The 19,976-nt window shown below is 32.4% G+C and overlaps 2 protein-coding genes across 2 annotated transcripts; one reads left to right on the top strand and one right to left on the bottom strand.

Moving 5' to 3' along the window:
- Nucleotides 1-1,034: 1,034 nt before the first annotated feature.
- On the bottom strand, nt 1,035-5,396 carry LOC117788321 (NADH-ubiquinone oxidoreductase 49 kDa subunit). Its single transcript, XM_034627095.1, has 6 exons — nt 5,214-5,396; nt 4,982-5,103; nt 3,920-4,029; nt 2,908-3,109; nt 1,952-2,139; nt 1,035-1,895 (listed from the first exon to the last, which is right to left on the bottom strand). Exons 1-6 carry the CDS (start codon nt 5,306-5,308, stop codon nt 1,206-1,208), a joined length of 1,407 nt encoding a protein of 468 aa, XP_034482986.1. The 5' UTR covers nt 5,309-5,396; the 3' UTR covers nt 1,035-1,205.
- Nucleotides 5,397-6,106: 710 nt separating this feature from the next.
- Nucleotides 6,107-18,790, top strand: LOC117788155. Its single transcript, XM_034626860.1, has 5 exons — nt 6,107-6,301; nt 7,948-9,003; nt 11,999-12,309; nt 12,998-13,645; nt 18,302-18,790. Exons 2-5 carry the CDS (start codon nt 8,246-8,248, stop codon nt 18,589-18,591), a joined length of 2,007 nt encoding a protein of 668 aa, XP_034482751.1. The 5' UTR covers nt 6,107-6,301; nt 7,948-8,245; the 3' UTR covers nt 18,592-18,790.
- The last annotated feature ends 1,186 nt before the right edge of the window (nt 18,791-19,976 follow it).

Genomic DNA, 19,976 nt, shown 5'->3' with positions numbered 1-19,976 from the left:
ACGCTACTGAAAAATAAACTACACTATATACAGTTAGTCAAGTAACTGCTTCACACATTTATAAATTTGCATAATTATTTAAAAGAAAGTTACTATTGGCTTTAAGAACAGGTTGAAAACAAAACAAAAAAGATTATTTTATTTATAATTTCGTCAAAATAGTTACTTGACATACTGTATGTGATTATTATGGTTGGACGGATTGTAAAATGGATTCAATTGGCATATCGACAGATGATTCTATGTTGAGCTGGATTTCAGACCCTTATAATAACACAAGCATGGTCAGTTAATAAATTTATTTAAAAAACAACAACAACAAATGATCAAATAAACAAATACAATATGTGACAAAATGGTTATTTATTATAATGAATTTATCTTTGATGTTGTTCGGAAAGCATTATTCTATATTTTAAGAATTTTGTGAATAAAAATCTGAAATACTATATATATTAAAATGTACTAGCCAATGCAACTTCAATTATATTGCAAAACTTTTATCAAAATTGACGAAAGCAGTTCCTAAGCAGCTTAAACGGTAAGAGCCAGAAGGTCTAAATATTCACACAAGTGTGTTATTTCATGAAATACAAAGTTTACCGTATTAGACCTTTCATTTCATTTCCATTTGATATAGCGCCTCTAATTTTATCTTGTGATTTATACATTTTTTTATTATAAATAATTGAGAATAATGTTTTATTTTCTATGCTTTTAAAAGCAAAGTAAAAGTTCAGATATTATTTATTATCATAAGTAAACGTTAAATTAGGTTTAAATTAGAGCATCTAAAAATATTTCAGCTATTTTTTGAAATTTTTTATTTTTATAGTACAAATTGGAAATAAGTTGTATTTTCTATGCTTTTGTTGCTGCATACTATTTCTCTCCGTCAGTCTTTCAGTAGTTATAGATATTATATAAAAGTTATACTCACCGATGCATTTCCGAAAGCGAGTCCATTATAAAGGAAAGATTTGATGAAAGAAAGAAGTTGCATTTTCAAATGCTTTAAATATAATTGTTATCAATAATGTGTTTAAATTAGGATTGTGTTTTTATGATTACACATCACTAAGATTTATTTATTTATATTCTCAACGCCAGCAAAGCTGCACAATTCGTTAGAAAACAAAAGAGAAAACAATCTTGTTATATGTGTATGTAGTTAACTATATTCATTAATCTTTTGATCAGTTAATCTATCGATCGATTTCGCCAAAGACAACGTCGAGGGTGCCAATAATGGCAACAACATCGGCCAGCATATGTTGCTTGCCAATCTTTTCAAGTGCGGCCAAATGGGCAAATCCTGGGGCCTTGATCTTGCAGCGATATGGACGACTTGAGCCATCGGATACGAGGTATACACCGAATTCACCCTTTGGCGCCTCAATGGCGGCATAAGTGGCACCGGGCGGTACCTGGAATCCCTGCGAGAATAGTTTGAAATGATGGATAAGCGCTTCCATTGATGTCTTCATTTCGGAACGCGTTGGCGGCGTCACTTTGGCGTCATCAGTTTTAATTTCGCCAGCTGGCATTTGATTTAGACACTGATCGATAATGCGCAGCGATTGACGCATTTCCTCAATGCGGCACAGATAACGATCATAGCAATCGCCCTTGGTGCCAATTGGTACGTCAAAGTCAACTAGATGGTAGGCATCGTATGGCTGTTGCTTTCTCAAATCCCACTTGATCCCAGAGCCTCTCAGCATGACACCACTGAAGCCGTAGTTTAGAGCTTCCTCGGCAGACACAATACCAATATCTTCGGTACGTTGCACCCAAATTCGGTTCGTACTGAGCACATCCTCCACCTCATCCAATCGTTCAGCGAATTTCGATGCAAACTCATAGATGTCATCCATCAAACCCAGCGGCATATCCTGCAATAAATCATTATTCTTATATATTCTACTACAAGTGTTATAATTGTTATTACTAATGAGACACCGCCGGGACGAATATAAGCAGCATGCATTCGTGCTCCGGAGACACGTTCATAGAACTCCATCATTTTCTCACGTTCCTCAAAAAGCCAGAAGAACGGAGTGAGTGCACCCACATCTAGGGCATGAGTGCCAACAGCCATTATGTGATTGAGTATGCGAGTTAACTCAGCAAACAATGCTAAAATCAAATTCAAATTATTACTTTTAATTATATAATTAATTCAGATTAATTTATAAACAATCTACACACAATCTAACTTATCTAACACTGCATTAAGCTATTTTTCAAATGTTTATTCAACCGAATTTTAAATTTTTCCATATTTCATTGGTTTTTGTTTTATGTTTTCAGTATTAATTTTAAAAATGTAAACTTTTATAATAATTTGTAATTTAAAGGCTTTTTTCTTATAAATTTCTTTGAAATTCTAACTTTTCCGATTCCTTTTCAGTAATCCCTGAACTTACTAATAATAAATACTAATTAAACCATTTAGTACACACTTATTCTAAAACTTACACTCAGTCTAATAATAATACTATAACTTATACAAACACTAGCATTCCATTCAACAAATTTTGGAACATTTAATAATTTTTTGACTTTTAAATTTAAATTTTAATTATTTTAAATTCTAAATTACTCTAGGTTAACTCTTATTAGTTGACATAAAATAAATATAATAAAATTGGAAAAATTCTATTTCATTAAGATTATTTTTTAAATTTAAAATTACTTGTATTTTTGATTTTCATAATAAAATTTAAATAAATACTTTCATTCAATATTTTTATGTAGTCATTATGGAAAAAAGTTAGGACATATTTATATTTTTAAATTGAATATCAGTCAATTTTCAAGCAGTTTAAAAAAAGTCAAGTCCAGCTACAAAATAGTTACAATGGCAACACTACGCTACACAGTCTGTTCAAAATTTATACATACTTCGTATATACTTGGCGCGCAGTGGAACATCGATATTAAGTAGCTTCTCAACTGCCAGCGAGTAGCATTGTTCGTTGCACATCATGGACACATAATCCAGTCGATCGAAGTAGGGCAGAGCCTGAGTGTAGGTCTTGTACTCGATCAGCTTCTCGGTGCCCCGATGTAGCAGACCAATATGTGGATCGGCTCGCATTACAGTCTTTATGATCATATATGAAAAGGGTAAACAAACAACGAAATTAATTAAATGTGGTGGTCTGATTTTAGCCAAATTTGCATAGGATATTTTTAATTCGTTACGAAATGTGTAAACCCAATGCTTGGTTGATAATTTAGATATGCCAACCAATCTCACAGAATACTTACTTCAATTAATCTCAAACATCCTATACAAATTTGGCTGAAATCAGACCACCATATTAAATACCTGCCATAGGAACGATCTGTTGAAGTTCAACCTATAGTATGAAAAACTATGTTCTTTTTTGAGATATCTCAATAAAACTCACAGATTGTATTTTTTCAGTTGTCTTATACATTGTAAGCAAATTTGGCTTATATCGGGCCACTATATCAAATACCTGCCTTAGAAACTATCGGTCGAAATTCAACCTATAGTATGAAAAACGTTGTTCTTTCTTGAGATATCTAAATAAAATTCACATATTGTATATTTTTTATCTTATACATCAAATACATGCCCTAGGAGCTATCTGTCGAAATTCAACCTTAAGTATAAAAAACTATGTTCTTTCTTGAGATATCTCAATAAAACTCACAGATTGTATTTTTTCTATTGTCTAATACATTCTAAGCAAATTTGACTATAATCAGAGCACTACATCAAATACCTGTCATAGGAACGAACTGTTGAATTTCAATCTATAGTATGAAAAACGTTGTTCTTTCTCTTCTCAATAAAACTGACTGCCTGTATATAAGAGATTGTGTTATACCCTCTATCTTCTGCATGCTATGGATTAACTATCTTGTTTAACATAATAATAACCTCTCCATCAAGTTCCAGCACAAGACGCAAAACTCCGTGAGCAGCGGGATGTTGGGGTCCAAAATTCAGTGTTAAATTGCGCACAGATTTTTCAACGGGTTCTACTTTGCCTGTGGATCAAGAAATGGAAATATCAAATAAATAATTATAAAAACAAAACTGTAATATATGCTTTATAATAATAACCATATGGTATATTATGCTTGATTCTTATAGATGACTTCTTTTTAAACAAAAATCATTTAAAACTGTGATAATACGACAAATAAAATAAAAATCTCAGCAACTGTAACTTGACAAGTGGCGGAAAAACCAAATTAGTTTATCTTATCGGATATAAATAAAAAATTATTGTTAGCTTTAAAAAAAGTAATGAAATAACAGATTGTATGTAAAATTATAAATTAGAAATCTAACGCTTATCGATTTTTTCTAAATAAAATTTGGGCATTTTTGACATCGATTTTTGACAAATAATATCTCAAAACTAGTCGAAAAGGCTATAGTCGAGATACCGACCATAGAATATCTGTTACTTTTTTCAATACATACAAAAGTACTTTATAGAAATTACTATCTAATAAAAACTACTGCATACTTTTGGGTGCTTGCATTGCCTTCATTATTAATAAGTTTGGATTGCTATTACTGCCTTTCTACTTGTCCGATCGTGCTGCGATTAAGTGGGATAATAGATAATATTAATAAACACCGTAAATTAAAAAAAAAAAACAAAATTATTTTAAAAACTGTGAGTGAAGGGGACGTGTCAAAAATTTAAATCAAACTTGACCTGCGTAGGGTCTATAGAAATCTGTGCGCTCTATCTCTTATGGTCTCTGAGATCTAGGCGCTCACACGGACGGACAGACGAACTTGGCTATATCTAGGCTAGGTCTGAGAAGCCTCCTTCTCCATGTTACATACATTCCAAGGGACACAAAATACCCTTTTAATTATTTTTTAAGTACCGGGTATAATAAAGAGTTGTTTGCATATGTGAAAAATGTGGTTTAACAACATAATTGTTTGACACGCTGGACAATAACTTTTGACACCTACTGTTCCATGGCGGCACTTGCCACAGGGAAGTGACTTCATCCGGATACATCACAGGTCCGCTGAATTGTTTCATGAATTCCGGATCGGGATACCATTTTGCAGCACCGCGTTGTTGATTCGCACTGAAACAGGCACAAATATAAACACATTTTGGAAAATTTAACTCAGTTTTACGGAATTTGATTATGTAAGCGTCGGCTTCACTTGATTGTTGAATTGTTTATTTGTTTACCTAAGAACGCTGCCACCTGCCGCTGCAATTGGTGACTGTGATTTCAAAATGTGCACTCCGGCACGAACCGATTGCTTAACAACGTTGCTAAACATTTTCAATTCTTATAATGTTATTTGGGCCTTTTTTTGTAACCCAAACAGAGCTGTCAAATCAAAGTTCGGTGGCCAATCAGCTGATGCGTGTGGTGTCGCATACAACTATCGATATATCGATAAGCCATTCTTCATGATAACAGAATTGCTAAGCGATATTTATAAATCAATATTATTGTGCGATATTTTTAAACCGCTCTGTTGCACCTTTTCCTACAGAATTTACATATTTAATGGCAACCTATCGATAATTCCGCCAGTTTTTGGTATTTCAAGTCTCGATTACTCCACAGATAATCAGTTACTTTCATTATTAGATTATCAAATTTAAGCATCTTTTTTAAATTTTTAAATGCATTTGGATTTATTGAGCATCATTTTAATTAAACTTATTTTACCATTTGGATTTTTCAATTATCGAAAAAATTTTAAATGTGAATTGCGACTAAAAATATACTGAATGAACGGAAAAGTACTTGCCATAAATTGATAGATACCGATTGATGTTTAAAAATCTATCGTTTTAATTTGTATGCGCTAGTCTTAAAATTAATTTTATATTAAAATTAAATTTTCTATGCATTGAAAATTGTTAATGCCCATAAAAATTATTGTTAGTTTAAAGATGAATAATGAAATAAGTTATGTATATATTTATTTGGGCTTTAATATATGTATAGATAAAATGAAATCGATGTGGATGTTTTTAGAGATTGTTAATAAATATAAACGATAAATCGATATTTTCATCGATATTTCTGGAGCTCTAAGATACAGATACATTTCTTACATACTGCCACCACTGTAAGTTCCGTATTATTCTTTTTACGCTTAGCATAGCTCATTAAATACCACAAAAATGTACTTATTTAGATATTTATTTTAATTTATGAATTTAATAATGTGAAAGTGATCGCGGCTACTTGGCGCATATTAAACGAAGCAAATGGAATAATGTGATTCGCTGTTAAATACAAAAAGAAAATTCAAAATGTACTTATACATACATACATAAAAAAAACTAGCAATATGCTTGTGTGTGTGCGTAAAAAGTATCTATTGTGTTAATGTTGGAAATGAGCGCAGACAGAAACTGCTAAGTACCTAAATAAAAGGGGACAATAAAACGGTTTATGTTTCTATTGAAATCGTTTTTAGTTTTTATGAAAAATGTCTCAAAGTTAAAGAGTTAGCTAATTGTACTAGGTATCTGTGATTGTGTATGTCGTATTTGCGTATGCGAGTGTGTGTGTGAATAAGTGTGATACGATGTGTGTATACAGAAAATCGTCTCGTTCGATGTTTTCGTAGTTGAGTCTGCTTTTAGGGGGAAGCAAAGAGAGTGAGACAGAGAAGAGGAGAGAAAAAAAAACAGGCGAGAGAGAGAGAGTGTGTGAGAGAGAGAGAGAGAGAGAGCGCTCGCTCAGTGTAAACTAACAACAATATTATTTGTTCTGCCAAAACAAGCCATAAAAGTCCTGTATCGAATAAAGAATTACCCTGTAATTGCTTTTATGAATTGCAGACATTTATGTAAAGGGTTTGCAATACGATAAGACCTTTAATAATATATAAACATTTTTACAGAGTGTCAAGTAACTGTTTCTGTTAACAAAAATAAATAAATAAATAATTTAACGTAACTATATATTTTTTATTTTCAAAAAATAGCTGCGAAAAGTGCCAACTTTGTAATTTGTCAAGACAGTTACTTGACTATCTGTAGGTACACTTTCACATTTAATTTACAGTGCATCAAGCAATTGTTTCAACAAAGATACAGGGATACAAATATTCATATTTGTATTTTATTTTAAAATGTTGTGTGGATGGTGTGTGGATGCTATGTGGATGGCGTTGTGTGTTGTTACATGGACAACTATGATTATTTCATTTCAGTCCGTACACTCAACAAAATTACCATCATTCAAAATGATATATCGAGTGAGATACGATACAAATCAATGTTTGTTTAATTTAATATTCACTCTTCAAAATATCCATATACACACCTACTCATTATATTTTAAAAGAACTGCGATAAGCACGCAAAATTAAAAGCTAAGAAATTGATGCCTGTTAAAACAATTAATTGACCAGCTGTATTGTCAAAAATTTCATATTACCAACAAAAATATCTATTTTTGGTTTTAATTTTTTTTTATAATTATTTTACTAGAGTTGCTTATGGTCATTTTAGACCACGGTGGGAAAAAGTAATAATAAGATCCATAAGATACAAATGTATCTATAAATGTATTTTTTGTTTATTGTAACACTGCACTAATTTAAAATTTAAACATTACTTAGATTGAATTTTGAATGAATTAAAGTAATATTATATAGTGATTTCAATTAAATATCATAAATAAGAATAACATTAATTGGAATAAATCGTAGAATTAAATTTAAAAGCTTTCAGCAAATGTACAATCAAGTTAAATATTTAAAATTAAGAATTTAAATAGTTAAATATGGGAAAAAAGAGAATTATAAACTTGCTATTATTGGGAGACATGAACCGGGATCGATGGTGTAGTCTTATAGTATTATAGGCATTTGGAGAAGGGAGTATTAAAATCAGAAGTTCAGTTTAAATAGTCCGTCATTAATTGAAACGTGTCTAAATTTATTTACAGAGATGAAGACACATCGGCATGTTGCCGGACTCTACGTTATTTTGGCCAAGAACAAGCAACAGCAAGAACTGGGTCTACTGGCAGCTCTTGGATATTAGTGAAGAATTGACCTTACACATCTCTAATTGTAAACTAATAGAAAGCAACAAGTTTGGAAGCTTTCAGTTGCAGTATTGGATTAAAAAAAGAGCGTGCCGGGGCTGAGGCTGCACTTCAATTCAAGTGATGCAGAAGAACTTTGGCTATTAAACAGCAAAATCAGCAATAAGTGGCAGTACCTAGCTGCCAAATAATATCCATGTCAATAGCCATGGCAATGCCGAAGTCAGAGGCAGAGAGTCGAAAGGAATTACCAGCTTCTAATGGTGCAACGCCGTGCTGCTGTTTGGAGTGCCGGCGACCTGCTGAGAATGCGGAAAATGCGGAGAGTTCGGAGAATGCTGCTAGCAAACGGAATGCCAAGTCATCAAGAGTGTCCGAGTTAAGGATTAGCAGTATGAAGGCATCTCCACGATCAACGACCGTTGACAAATGTATGCCAAAAGTTCGAAATCGAAATCAAGCCACAACGACACACTTAAGTCCAACGATGCATCGAAAGTCCAAGAGTAAAAGCAAGACTAAGACAACAATTGGGTCTGCACTCATTTCTACCAATGCCCAAAATAGTAGACAAAACGCGAAAAACATTTCGATATACGAAGAACACTACCAGCAATCGCAACACCAATCCCAGTCCAAATCCCAGTCCGCAACCGAATCCGAATCCGAGTCCCAGCTTCAGCCCCGGTCGCAGAATATAACAGGAACTACATCCAGCCCAATGGCAGTCGCTCTAAAAAACAATATTATTAACAGCACGAGGAGTAACAGCGTCAAGAAACAGAAGAAAAAGTCCAATTCAATGCGATTTAAAATGCTAGTTCCGTTGCCCACGTTGGGCGCCACATCTTTTGTCACTTTCCTCACGGTCATCTGCATAGAAACCGTTCTACTTTCGACCATGTCAAGCTGCGCCAAGACATTTTATATGCATTGGAACACGTCGAACAGCATGTAAGTAACTCGCTTTCTGTTATTTTTAATTAGGAGTGTTCCAGTAATTGAAAAACAATCGAAAACCACGCGAATATGTATGGGATTGCGGTTTTTTTTTTGTAATACTGTAACACCCATGAGGTTTTGATACGATTATATGATGAAATGAAATATGTTTCAGTTTGTTAAACATGTTAACAAAGTCAAGAAAACTACAAGAAATGTTTCTCATTTTTTAATTTTAATGATGGAGTCCAATTTTATCTTTTGCTCCTGAATTTGTTATTGTATTTGGTTTGCTTTCAAGTTTTGTCCTCTCTTTTTGTCTCACTTTTTCAATTTTTGTGCGAGTATAGGACAATATTTAAATAGCAGAACTCACAATAAGCAGATAACAAACACATATCCATATTCTTGATCAGTCAGTACATAAATATCAAAGACGTTCAGAGATAAAAACAAAATATTGTTTATATCATGTTAATTTCTAATACTTTTGTATAGACTAAAGAAAACTTGAAACATTTAGAGTGAGAAAATGAGGAAAACTCTAATTAGTTCATTAATATTATATTACTTTTCAAATATATATTTTCCTTTTGATTTCCTTGTGCGAATCCTTTTCAATAGTAACGGTAATAATTTTGATTTCTACAAAATGGGGAAGTACATGATAGTGCTTATCTAAATCGCTTTCGTTACCACATATAAAGTATCTCTTGAACTTGAACAATATATTAGTTTAAATTAGAAATATTTCACTTTAAAAAAAATAGATTTTTAATCAAATATTTTTGATTCCGATTCCTTACAGCAGTTGTTGTCCTTTTTATTATAATTTTTTATGATTTAATTTAACCGAATTGTCGATTCCCAATGTTTATTTTCTAATTTTTTTGCATTTGCAAGTTTTCTAGTTTGGTTAAGCCATTTTTGGAATTCCATATATTATTTGTTAAAACTATTAAGGATGTCGTTGACATAAGCTCGTTTGAAGATATATTCATCAAATCGGAACTGTATTTTTTTTAATGGTAATATTAATTTATATGGATTGTGAAGAATTGGAATACTTTTTAGTGTATATGTGCGTATCGTGAGATTTTATTGGGGTGTGGGAAATGTTGAAGTAGTTATACAAACACTCGTACACATGCACAGCATACATATACATATACAAATACATGTAGAGGTCTCTCAGTTGCAAGTTAATGCAATGGATACGCATCGCAACGCACTTCAGTTGCAACAGGGGCCTCACAAAAGGAAACGTGCACGCACATACACACAGACACCCCATTTGTTCCCTTTTCCCCGTCCCACTTCCACCTGGCCACCTTCATTTCGTCCTGCTGGGACACGTTGATGGTGCAGGTAAGCAGAAGAATCGTTCAGTGTCTTTTTACGCAAGATGAAGGAGGTGAGTCCATGCGACTTGTCGCTTGTTATACCCTTTAACAATTGCAAATGCTTGAAAAGAGGATATACTACCCAAATAAATGTACTAAGTATATCCGATCCGGTATTGCCAGCATTTTGACAGACAACAGAAACTAGAAATTGCAAGATAAAAAAAAATAAAACAAATAATAAACACCCAAAGAAACAATTTTTACTGTTTTACTATAATTTAAAAATCTTTTAAGCTGAACCTATACAAGTGTCAATAATACTACATTTTTTATAGGTAGCTCCCTTATTTATTAAAGTTCTACGAAAGAGTGGAAGCTACACTCTGATTACAGGGTATCATAGTCATTTGACCTCTTGGCTGCATCGTTTTTACTTGTTTTAGTTGTCGCCTTCTTGTCTTTTTCAATGTGAGGGGTTGCAATTGATACATATATACGAGATGCGTACAATATATTTCTTTCATGAGTTTTTGTTCAGATTTCACTGGTAAGAAAAAGATTAAAGCATAATAATTATGATTGTATTTATCTCAAAAATACAAAGCCATTAAAGTCCTTCTATATCAGAAATTTTTGTGTATGGAAAAACTTTTGTCACCAGACTTTTACCTCGTGAAAATGCTTTTTTTTGAATACGGAATATTCGTATTAAATGTCATGAATAAACTGTCAATTTAATAAGCAGCCCTCGGTATGGAATATGCTATTTACACACACTCGCATTTATACGATTGAGTGTGTGTGTATGTGTGTGTGTGTGTGTGTGTGTGTGTGTGTGTGTGTGTGTGTGAGTAAGTGTTTGTGTGTCGCCAAAGCGAACATGTAAAATATGCGTGCTTCATCATTAGGGGTGATTTTTGATTTACAAAGCTCTACGTAAAAAGAAGAACAAAGAAAGAACTTGGAAGGGCGTAAGGAAACCAAGGTAACATTGAGGGGGCCAGTTGCAGACCATAAGTGCGTGCGTTGTATTTGGGGAGTGGGAATAGGACAGAAGACAGAGGGGACAGGAAAGATGGGAGAGATGATGGGGAAGGGCAGGGGTGCAGCCGTGTCGGGAGTTTCAAGAATCGGCTTTCCTTATGCTTGGCTGACTTGCAGGTTTTGATTTCTGCATTCTGTTAACGTACCACCCGCTTCTTGGAAATATTAAAAAAAATTTAATTTCAAAATTTAAATTGAACCAAAGATTAAAATAAAAACAAGTCGGAAAGGCTATAGTCGAGATCCCGACCATAGAATACCCGTCACATTATAGAAATTACTATCTAATAAAAACTACTGCATGCTTTTGGGTGCTTGTATTGCCTTAATATTTAATAACTTTGGTAATCAAGAATATATATATTTTATAGGGTCGGAGATGCCTCCTTTTTCCTTTTACATATATTCCAACAAACACAATATACCCTTTTACTTCTTTTTTAAGAAATGGGTATAAAAATAGAAAAAGAACACATTAATTCTTTAAGTCATAATTTATGTAGAGATTTTTTTAAATTGTTTATTTAATACTTTGAATGTTTTTTGGTTCTCAGATATTTGCATAGCCCACCTAATATTATTGTAATTAAAAACCATATTCTTGTTGCTTCTTACAGATTTCGGATAGATAACACCGATCATATTATTGATGTCAATAAAGGCAATTTAGCCTTTGAATTCGACCAAGTGCATATAATATGTCCAGTTTATGAGCCTGGTACATATGAGAATGAAACCGAGAAGTACATAATATATAATGTGTCCAAAGTGGAGTACGAAACATGTCGCATAACGAACGCCGATCCGCGAGTAATAGCTATATGTGATAAGCCTCAGAAATTAATGTTCTTTACAATAACTTTCCGGCCATTTACACCGCAGCCAGGCGGTTTAGAGTTCCTGCCTGGAAATGATTACTACTTTATTTGTAAGTTGCAATTAATCACTGACCTTTATTCCATTTAGTTTTATTAAGATCTATTAAGATTTGATTTCTAGTCAAGGCTTATAAATTAAAATTAACTAGTATTTTATATAAAAATTATTCTCTAAACTTATTTTTAAAAAACATTCAAATAGATAAATAATCGTCCATAAAAATATGTAGGAGGCTTGACTATATATATTATACAATTCATTTTATTATTATTTTTATTATTGTGCCATTTTTTCATACTTTCCGTACTTTGCCAAAACTTAATCGATTTCCTTGTGGAATATTATTTTAACCATTATTTGAACTCTAATTTGTTTCTGCACCAAAATTCAATAAATTTTGTCAAAGCTTTCAGTCACTGTTTATACTTTCCCGTTCACACTTTTATTTGATTTTGCATCAAAATTGGAAAATGTAATATTTTTGCCCTCACTGTCAATGTTATCCATACATTCACCTAGACACTTTTTCAAAAATTCAAACCGTCATAACTTTGTCAAAACTTTACCGATTTCCTTGCGGATTGTCATTTTTATTTTGTTTTGACCTCTTACTTAATTCTTCATAAAAATTTGAAAATATAATTTTGTTTATTTATTTTAGTGTTTCGTCTAGTTTCTTAGGCTGATTTCTAATATATTTATATCTATATATAAATTATTTTTATTATTTACAATAGCGACTTCATCGAAGGATGACTTATACCGGCGCATAGGCGGTCGCTGTTCAACGAATAATATGAAAGTTGTGTTCAAAGTGTGTTGTGCTGCCGAAGAGAAGAATAAGACCACGGCGGAGACAACGCTGTTGGGAGGCAGTGTGCCGGCAGAGAGTGGCATCGGATCTGTTGGCAATGGCGTGGACAATGCGGGTGTCAATCTTGATCTAAACCCAAATCTAAATATTAATCACGGTGGTCATCATGGCCACAATGCCGTAAATACCATTGGTATAAGTGGTGTCAACACCGGTTTAATAATTCCAACTGGAGGCGGTGGCGGTGGTATGCAGCTAAAGCCGATCAATGGCGTGGGCACATCGATCAATTCGAATATTGATCAATTTAATCGAGTACCCATACAACCAAACATAATTGGCAATAATATTGGTGCAGGTGCTGGATCTGGAACTGGAACTGGAGGCATTATGCTGTCGCCTGGTCATGGCAGTATCAATATGTTGCCCCCAGGTCGTGGTGGCGTCCATATGGCTTATCCTGGCCATCATCACATCCAGACGGGCATACGGATTAATAATGTGCCAACGCAACAACAGAATAATCAACATCAACCGCACCATAAAGGCAATAACAATGTGAACACGAATGGTAAGGATACATTACAAAATAAACAGTCTGAATATGATCAAAACTACTTACAAGAAGTTGGCATTCATGGTCATTATCTACCACCAGCTGTTGACACAAATCACAGCAATATTGTACAGAGCACTATTAACTGGCCAATATTATTAACAACATTAACAACATTTGGCAATGGCTCAAGCACGGACACAATTACAAATACAAATTCAAATTCAAATTCAAACACAACATCTAATTCATCTTCTACTGTAACTAACAAATTGTCAATCTATCCAAAACATACAAATGTCGAAATTAACATCACCTCAAACTCAAAATCAAAATCAAACTCAAACAGTCATAACATAACAAATATTAGCAATTATCACACACCATCGTCCCACAGTCCACCAGATCTTGGTAATAATAAGATGAAAAGTAAGTAGAACTCGTAAAAAATGCATTCGCATCCGCATCCGCCCACTACCGACCACCCACTACCTCCGAACACAACTGAACCTTTCGGTATTATCTATTTATAATGTTACTACTAGAGTGGTTCAATTTGTATGGAGTAATAAAAAATGCACCAAGCGGCTATCACAATCGAAATCTACGATGAAAATTTAAGAATCATTTCCCAAGAAACTATTTGTCTTAAATCAATATTAAGCTTCATCTTTTATACAGACGTGTTATTTATATGGGTACAAAATAAACCCCAGATAGAGCCCGATTAATGATGAATTTAGAGGTAAGAATTAGTTGGATCATTCAAGTAGATAGGCAATAATCACTGCGGACGGCAGGTCGCGCTAGTGACGAAAACAGTACGAAGGGTGCGAAAGGCGACTAGCAATATATACAGCTAAATTTGAAAATTTGCAATGACTGACTAAAACTTTTTCTAACTCACCTGGTTCATGTGATAACGGGGTGTAAGTGGGAGAGAAAAAATTTTAATGATTGCAGCTAATGGGGGGCGTTGGGGCCTTTTGGTAAAATTTGTTATTTTTAAAAATTCGTATCAAAAATACGAGTCGAGTGATTCCTTGATCACCCAAATCCGCAACTAGTTCAAAAGATACTTAAATTTGAAATTTTTAGTGGACTTCTCCAAATGAAATAAAAATTCAGTTTGTTTGTTTGTCTGTTTGTATCAAAGCGCTAAAAAAGCTTGGATCTAATGGGGATTTACTTCCCTTCAAAAATCTAAAAATGTTTGTTCTACGACTTTTTGAAAAAAACGCTATTTTAGCTAAATCCCGCTAAAAACTTTTTTTCTTAAGTACTCGGGAAACATTTTACAGGTGAAATAAGGTTTTTTAGCTTACATTTTGGCTATTTCGGACAAAACGGTAGTATGTAAAATTTGCTATGTTTGGTATATGGCTCATAAATTTTGGCTGAGGGGTTTGGAAGATATTACCTGTTTACTGATAATACACATTTCGTAAATCACGTTTTGGTACGAAAAACTTTTTGGTTCTATGAGATATCTTAACCAAACTGATAAAATATGCATTTAACTTGGTTTTCTATATATTAATTAAAGTTTGTTCAAATCGGACCACTGTACATATAGCTGTCATATGACCGATCGGGTCAAAATTAGGTTTTAGTACCAAAACATTTTTGTTTTATGAGATATTTTAACCAAATTGGTAGAATATGCATTTAAGTTAGTTTAATACATCCTGACCGAAGTTGGTTCATATCGGACCACTATATCATATAGTTGTCCGTTTGCATCAAAGCGCTAAAGAAGCTTAGATGTAATGATGGGGATTTGTTCCCTTTTGAAAATCTAGAAATGTTTGTTCTACGACTTTTTGAAAAAACCGCTAGTTTAGCGGGAAAACGCTAAATCCCGCTAAAATAAACTTAGGTAACATTTTACAGGTAAAATAAGGTTTTGACGATTTATGACAAAACGGCTCTAACGATTTTTATTAAATTTTAGTATGTTGTGAACGTAAAATTTTGCGTTTTTTTGCTTTAATGATAAAGTTACAATGTCAAAAGCAAAAGCAATTACAAAAATTTCTGATATTCTACAAAAAAACCTCTACACGAGGTAAAAGTCTAGTGACGAAAGCAATTTCTAGCCCCAAAATTACTGATATCCAATTTTGCTTAACATAAAAATTTTAAATAATAATATAAATTAATAATAATTAAAAAAATATAAAATTGGCACTCGGCACTGCGCAAAAAGTTATTTTTATGTACAAAGAAGCTCACCCTTTTTGCACACAGTGCACAATGCCCATTTTCGTTTTTTTTTTAAATTTATATTTTTATTTAAAATTCATTGAGTGACAAAGTAGTGCAGAGGATGGTCTGTTAGACTCACGCGCAATGCTTCACGGGCTCAAGACCTGCCGGTTTCAGCCCAGGCAAACATACCTTTTTTTTTTTTAAATTTATTGTTATTCGAATTTTTTTAAATCAAAACTACTGTTTGTTTGCTTGCAAGCACCGAGTTTTTTTTAGAAACATATAACATATAACAAATAGAAACATTTTTTAATTTGAAAATGCAATTGTAATCACAAAATACACGCGTACTTTTATTAAAAATCTTATTTTCCTTGCATCGTTTTGTTGTTTTATTCAAACTATGTCAATTTGGTAGGTTATTTATTACGGTCGTTCAACAAAAATTGAACGACCAAACTCAATTCTACATATTCACTACGATGAACAATCCTCTGTGAGTTGTCGATATTTCATGGAAATCGATGTATTCAACTCGATAGTTGGTAAAAAAAATTACGAGTTGAAGTACTCGATAATCGCTTTGGCGAAAATCGAGTTGTCGTTAATTCGATATATTTTTACACCACTAGTACTTAGGTAGTGTCGTTGATTCACGGGCACGGGGTCGCGAGTTCGAACCCAGACCGAGAAAGATTTAATTTTTATTTTTTAGTTTTATTTTATTAACAGTTTTATAAATTTTACGATATTTAACAATTTGGTCAAAATAGCTGTCATATTAAAAATCGGGATCATATTAGGCTTTAGTGTGAAACACTTTTGTGTTTCTTAAGTTATCTCAACCAAACTCACAGATTCGCTTTTGCACGCCAAGTCTTAACCTAGTACTCTGATTTGTATAAGAAAGTATCATGTCATTTATCAAGTACTAATTACTGATCCATCAGAAGTAAAGAACAAAAAACCGGTCGAATAAGCCCAATGTTGAAAAAGCGAGCCTTTGCTCTTAAACAACAGAAACTGCAGTTGAAATGCCTTCACTTGCAATTTTTATACTATGATACGTTTATTCTATTCTTAAATACAAACACGATATTATGAACAGATTTCAGAATCAATCATTTTGTGTGGTGCCCGTTTTACAGAATATTTTATAGATAAAAATTGAAAGTCTGAAATACCAGGTATTCGTCATTAACAAGTATTCCAATTATTGAAGTAGAACAGTAATTTATATTTGCGTAAAAGAAGTTTATTCAAGAAAAATATAAGAAGTGTTCCTCATTTTAGCACATCAATTCCGCGAGCGAAGCGAGCAGGGGGCGGAGCCCCCTAGTTAATTTATATTTTTATTTAAAAGTTTTATATTAAACTGAATTTTTTTCGTCTCAAAATTGGATATCAGAAATTTTGGAGCTAGAAATTGCTTTCGTCACTAGACTTTTACCTCGTGTAGAGGTTTTCTTTGTGGTAGCATATTATTACTATAATTAAAGAAATACAAGCGCCTAAAAGCACGCACTAGTTTTTATATTGTTGGAAAATCAGACAGTTACCCATATATAAAACACGTAAAACTTCTCCTTAAAATGTGTAAGCTCGATATTAATTTTAGACCCTTGGGCAATTCTTCTTAGAATTCATCGTAGATTACGATTTCCACTTTAGTTACTACCTTTATATAAATATTTCTTATTTTCATCAAATATGCACTCACTTCATAATTGTTTTTTCTGATTTTTATTAAAATATTCAAATAACACGAAATGATTTCTATTTATTTTTAGTAAATATCACTACATTTTTTTATAGATATTTTTTTAAAATATTATTTATTTTGTAATGTTTACATAAATATTATAAGTAAGAACTATTTATAATATACATCAGTAAATGATTTATATTAATGACATTTATAATTTAAACTCAGTTAACGGTACCTTTTATAAAAAAGTCACTTATTTTTTTTAATAAGTTTTTAGTCTGAATTTTTTTTTATTTTCTAAATCTGACTTTAACACCCAAAAAAAAAAACAATGAAATCAGTCGCAATGTTATTTGAATTTAGACAAAAACGAGTCAACTAAATTTCCATAAAAAATAAATACAATGGAATCGAAGGTGCTTCATTTTATTGAACTTTGTCCGTGCTTAAAAGATAAACTGCTAAATGTAAAGACATTAATACAATTAAACGTATTTGCATGTGATGATTTGATCGGGTCCACGATCATATTTATAGCTAAAGCTAACCCCGTCGATTTTAATCAAATAAATAACGTAAAGACAGCAGTAATTAACTTAACCCGACCAATGCCAACCAACTTCCCATGTATGTAAGATCACTTAACTTTTAACTTAAAGAAAACCAGTTAGCGATTTTACTTGGCGTTCATTTAAGCCAGGTTAAATCGTAATTTTGTATGGTAAAATACTCATGTTCTCGTTCAATTACAGATGACCATCACAATTATGATAAACATCCAAATGAGGTAGTTAAAAATGAGGAGCTCACCTACAACAGTGGATCAGGACGAACAGCCGACAGTCATATGAATGGATATATCTGGATGTGGATGGGTTTATCGTCATCTGTTTGTGTATATGGCATTAATTCAACTATCTTGATCGCCATCACAGTGGTTATCCTATTTAATCATCTGTTTGACTCTCTTGCCGCCAACCTAAAAGCGAATTATCGTCCTTGCCAGGAAACGGAAACGGAAAGATTGGATGTGGATCGGTGAATTTATAGACGTAGCTGCATCATCATCATTTTGAGGGCCATTAAATCACACAATTTGTATTGGTGGAACTACGTATAGATAATAATTTTAAACGACGAACGACGATGAAGAAGATGTGGGAGGATTTTCCAAACAGAATCAATCGATTTGAATATATATCGAAATTGATGCAAGCACGATAAAAAGGATAGTAAAAAAAGAAGGAGAAAGGTGAAATAGAATAAATAAGTACCATAATAAGCATATGCAAATTTCAAGCGCATTAAAACATAGTTTATAGCGATATAGATTTAACACGTATTACTTTAAGACAACAAACGGGCAGCACGCCGATTATATAGATTACAGTTTGCAGATTAGACAAATCGAAACAATAGAATTTACCCAAAATCATGATTCCGAAATTTAATTGAAATCACACCTATTTTTTTCCACAAAAGAGCAAAACAATTAATACATATATCTATTTATCTTAAATAGCACTGTGTTTGTGTACAAATTATGTGCAACACATTTGTTAAATTGCTGTTACTCTTTGTTAAACTTCTAATTGTATTTATGTATTTTGCATAAGTATAATTTAAAATTTAAGTTTCCAACTCTTGAATGCAAATCTTTAATGACTTAAACACAGTAATGGTAAACATTTTTCTATAACACTATACATTTCCTGAAATTAAATGAATTGGTAAATTAAACACGTACCAAAAACAAAAAAAAAGCAAACGCAAATAAACCCTCACAGTATTGATCTGACCAGTTCGATAATTCAAGCCGATAATATAAATCCAAAAAAACCCATACAGATTATAATTCGTACAGCTGCCGAGTACGAGAGATGAAAAGTTTTGACTGAAAAAAATTAAAGATGTATGTATTAGCGTACATTTATATAGAAAACCGTATAGGAAATTAGCAATTAAGCGAATCGATTTAAAAAGGCAGATGAAAACGAACCCATTGTATGTATGTATGTTTCGTATGCATTTATATTTACACTTACAACAATTACAATTACATTTAAACATGATATATATATGTATATTCGTATTAAGTATTTCGAATATGGGAAAGGTGAAATTCAAAGAACTCAACTGTAAGTTTTATGTTCTTTTTTAAGTGCTTTTTGTTTTTGTTTTTGTTAGTTTATTAATTTTATTATTTTGTAAATGAACCAACGCAGTATATATATATATATACATATATATATATATATATATATATATATATATATACTTCAAATAACGTGACAAATTATACTTATATATGTGAAATGACACAACAAAATTTAGGTGAAATTGATTGTATATTTAATAATAATAACAAACAAACAAACAACAAAAAAACCCCAATTGTAAATCATGTATTGATGCACATTCGCTCCA

The sequence above is a fragment of the Drosophila innubila genome, chromosome 4, assembly GCF_004354385.1.
Source record: "Drosophila innubila isolate TH190305 chromosome 4, UK_Dinn_1.0, whole genome shotgun sequence".
Lineage (NCBI taxonomy): Eukaryota > Metazoa > Arthropoda > Insecta > Diptera > Drosophilidae > Drosophila > Drosophila innubila.
This window is presented reverse-complemented; position numbering and strand designations above follow the sequence as displayed.

What these genes read in the sequence shown, in the direction of transcription:
- LOC117788155 (XM_034626860.1), top strand. Translation starts at nt 8,246, where the DNA reads ATGTCAATAGCCATGGCAATGCCGAAGTCAGAGGCAGAGAGTCGAAAG. An exon ending in TGGAACACGTCGAACAGCAT is followed by an intron (nt 9,004 to 11,998) that starts GTAAGTAACTCG and finishes TGCTTCTTACAG; the next exon opens with ATTTCGGATAGATAACACCG. An exon ending in TAACAATGTGAACACGAATG is followed by an intron (nt 13,646 to 18,301) that starts GTAAGGATACAT and finishes GTTCAATTACAG; the next exon opens with ATGACCATCACAATTATGAT.
- LOC117788321 (XM_034627095.1), bottom strand. Translation starts at nt 5,308, where the DNA reads ATGTTTAGCAACGTTGTTAAGCAATCGGTTCGTGCCGGAGTGCACATT. An exon ending in GCAAGTGCCGCCATGGAACA is followed by an intron (nt 4,030 to 4,981) that starts GTAGGTGTCAAA and finishes CTTGATCCACAG; the next exon opens with GCAAAGTAGAACCCGTTGAA. An exon ending in TGCTGGAACTTGATGGAGAG is followed by an intron (nt 3,110 to 3,919) that starts GTTATTATTATG and finishes ATGATCATAAAG; the next exon opens with ACTGTAATGCGAGCCGATCC.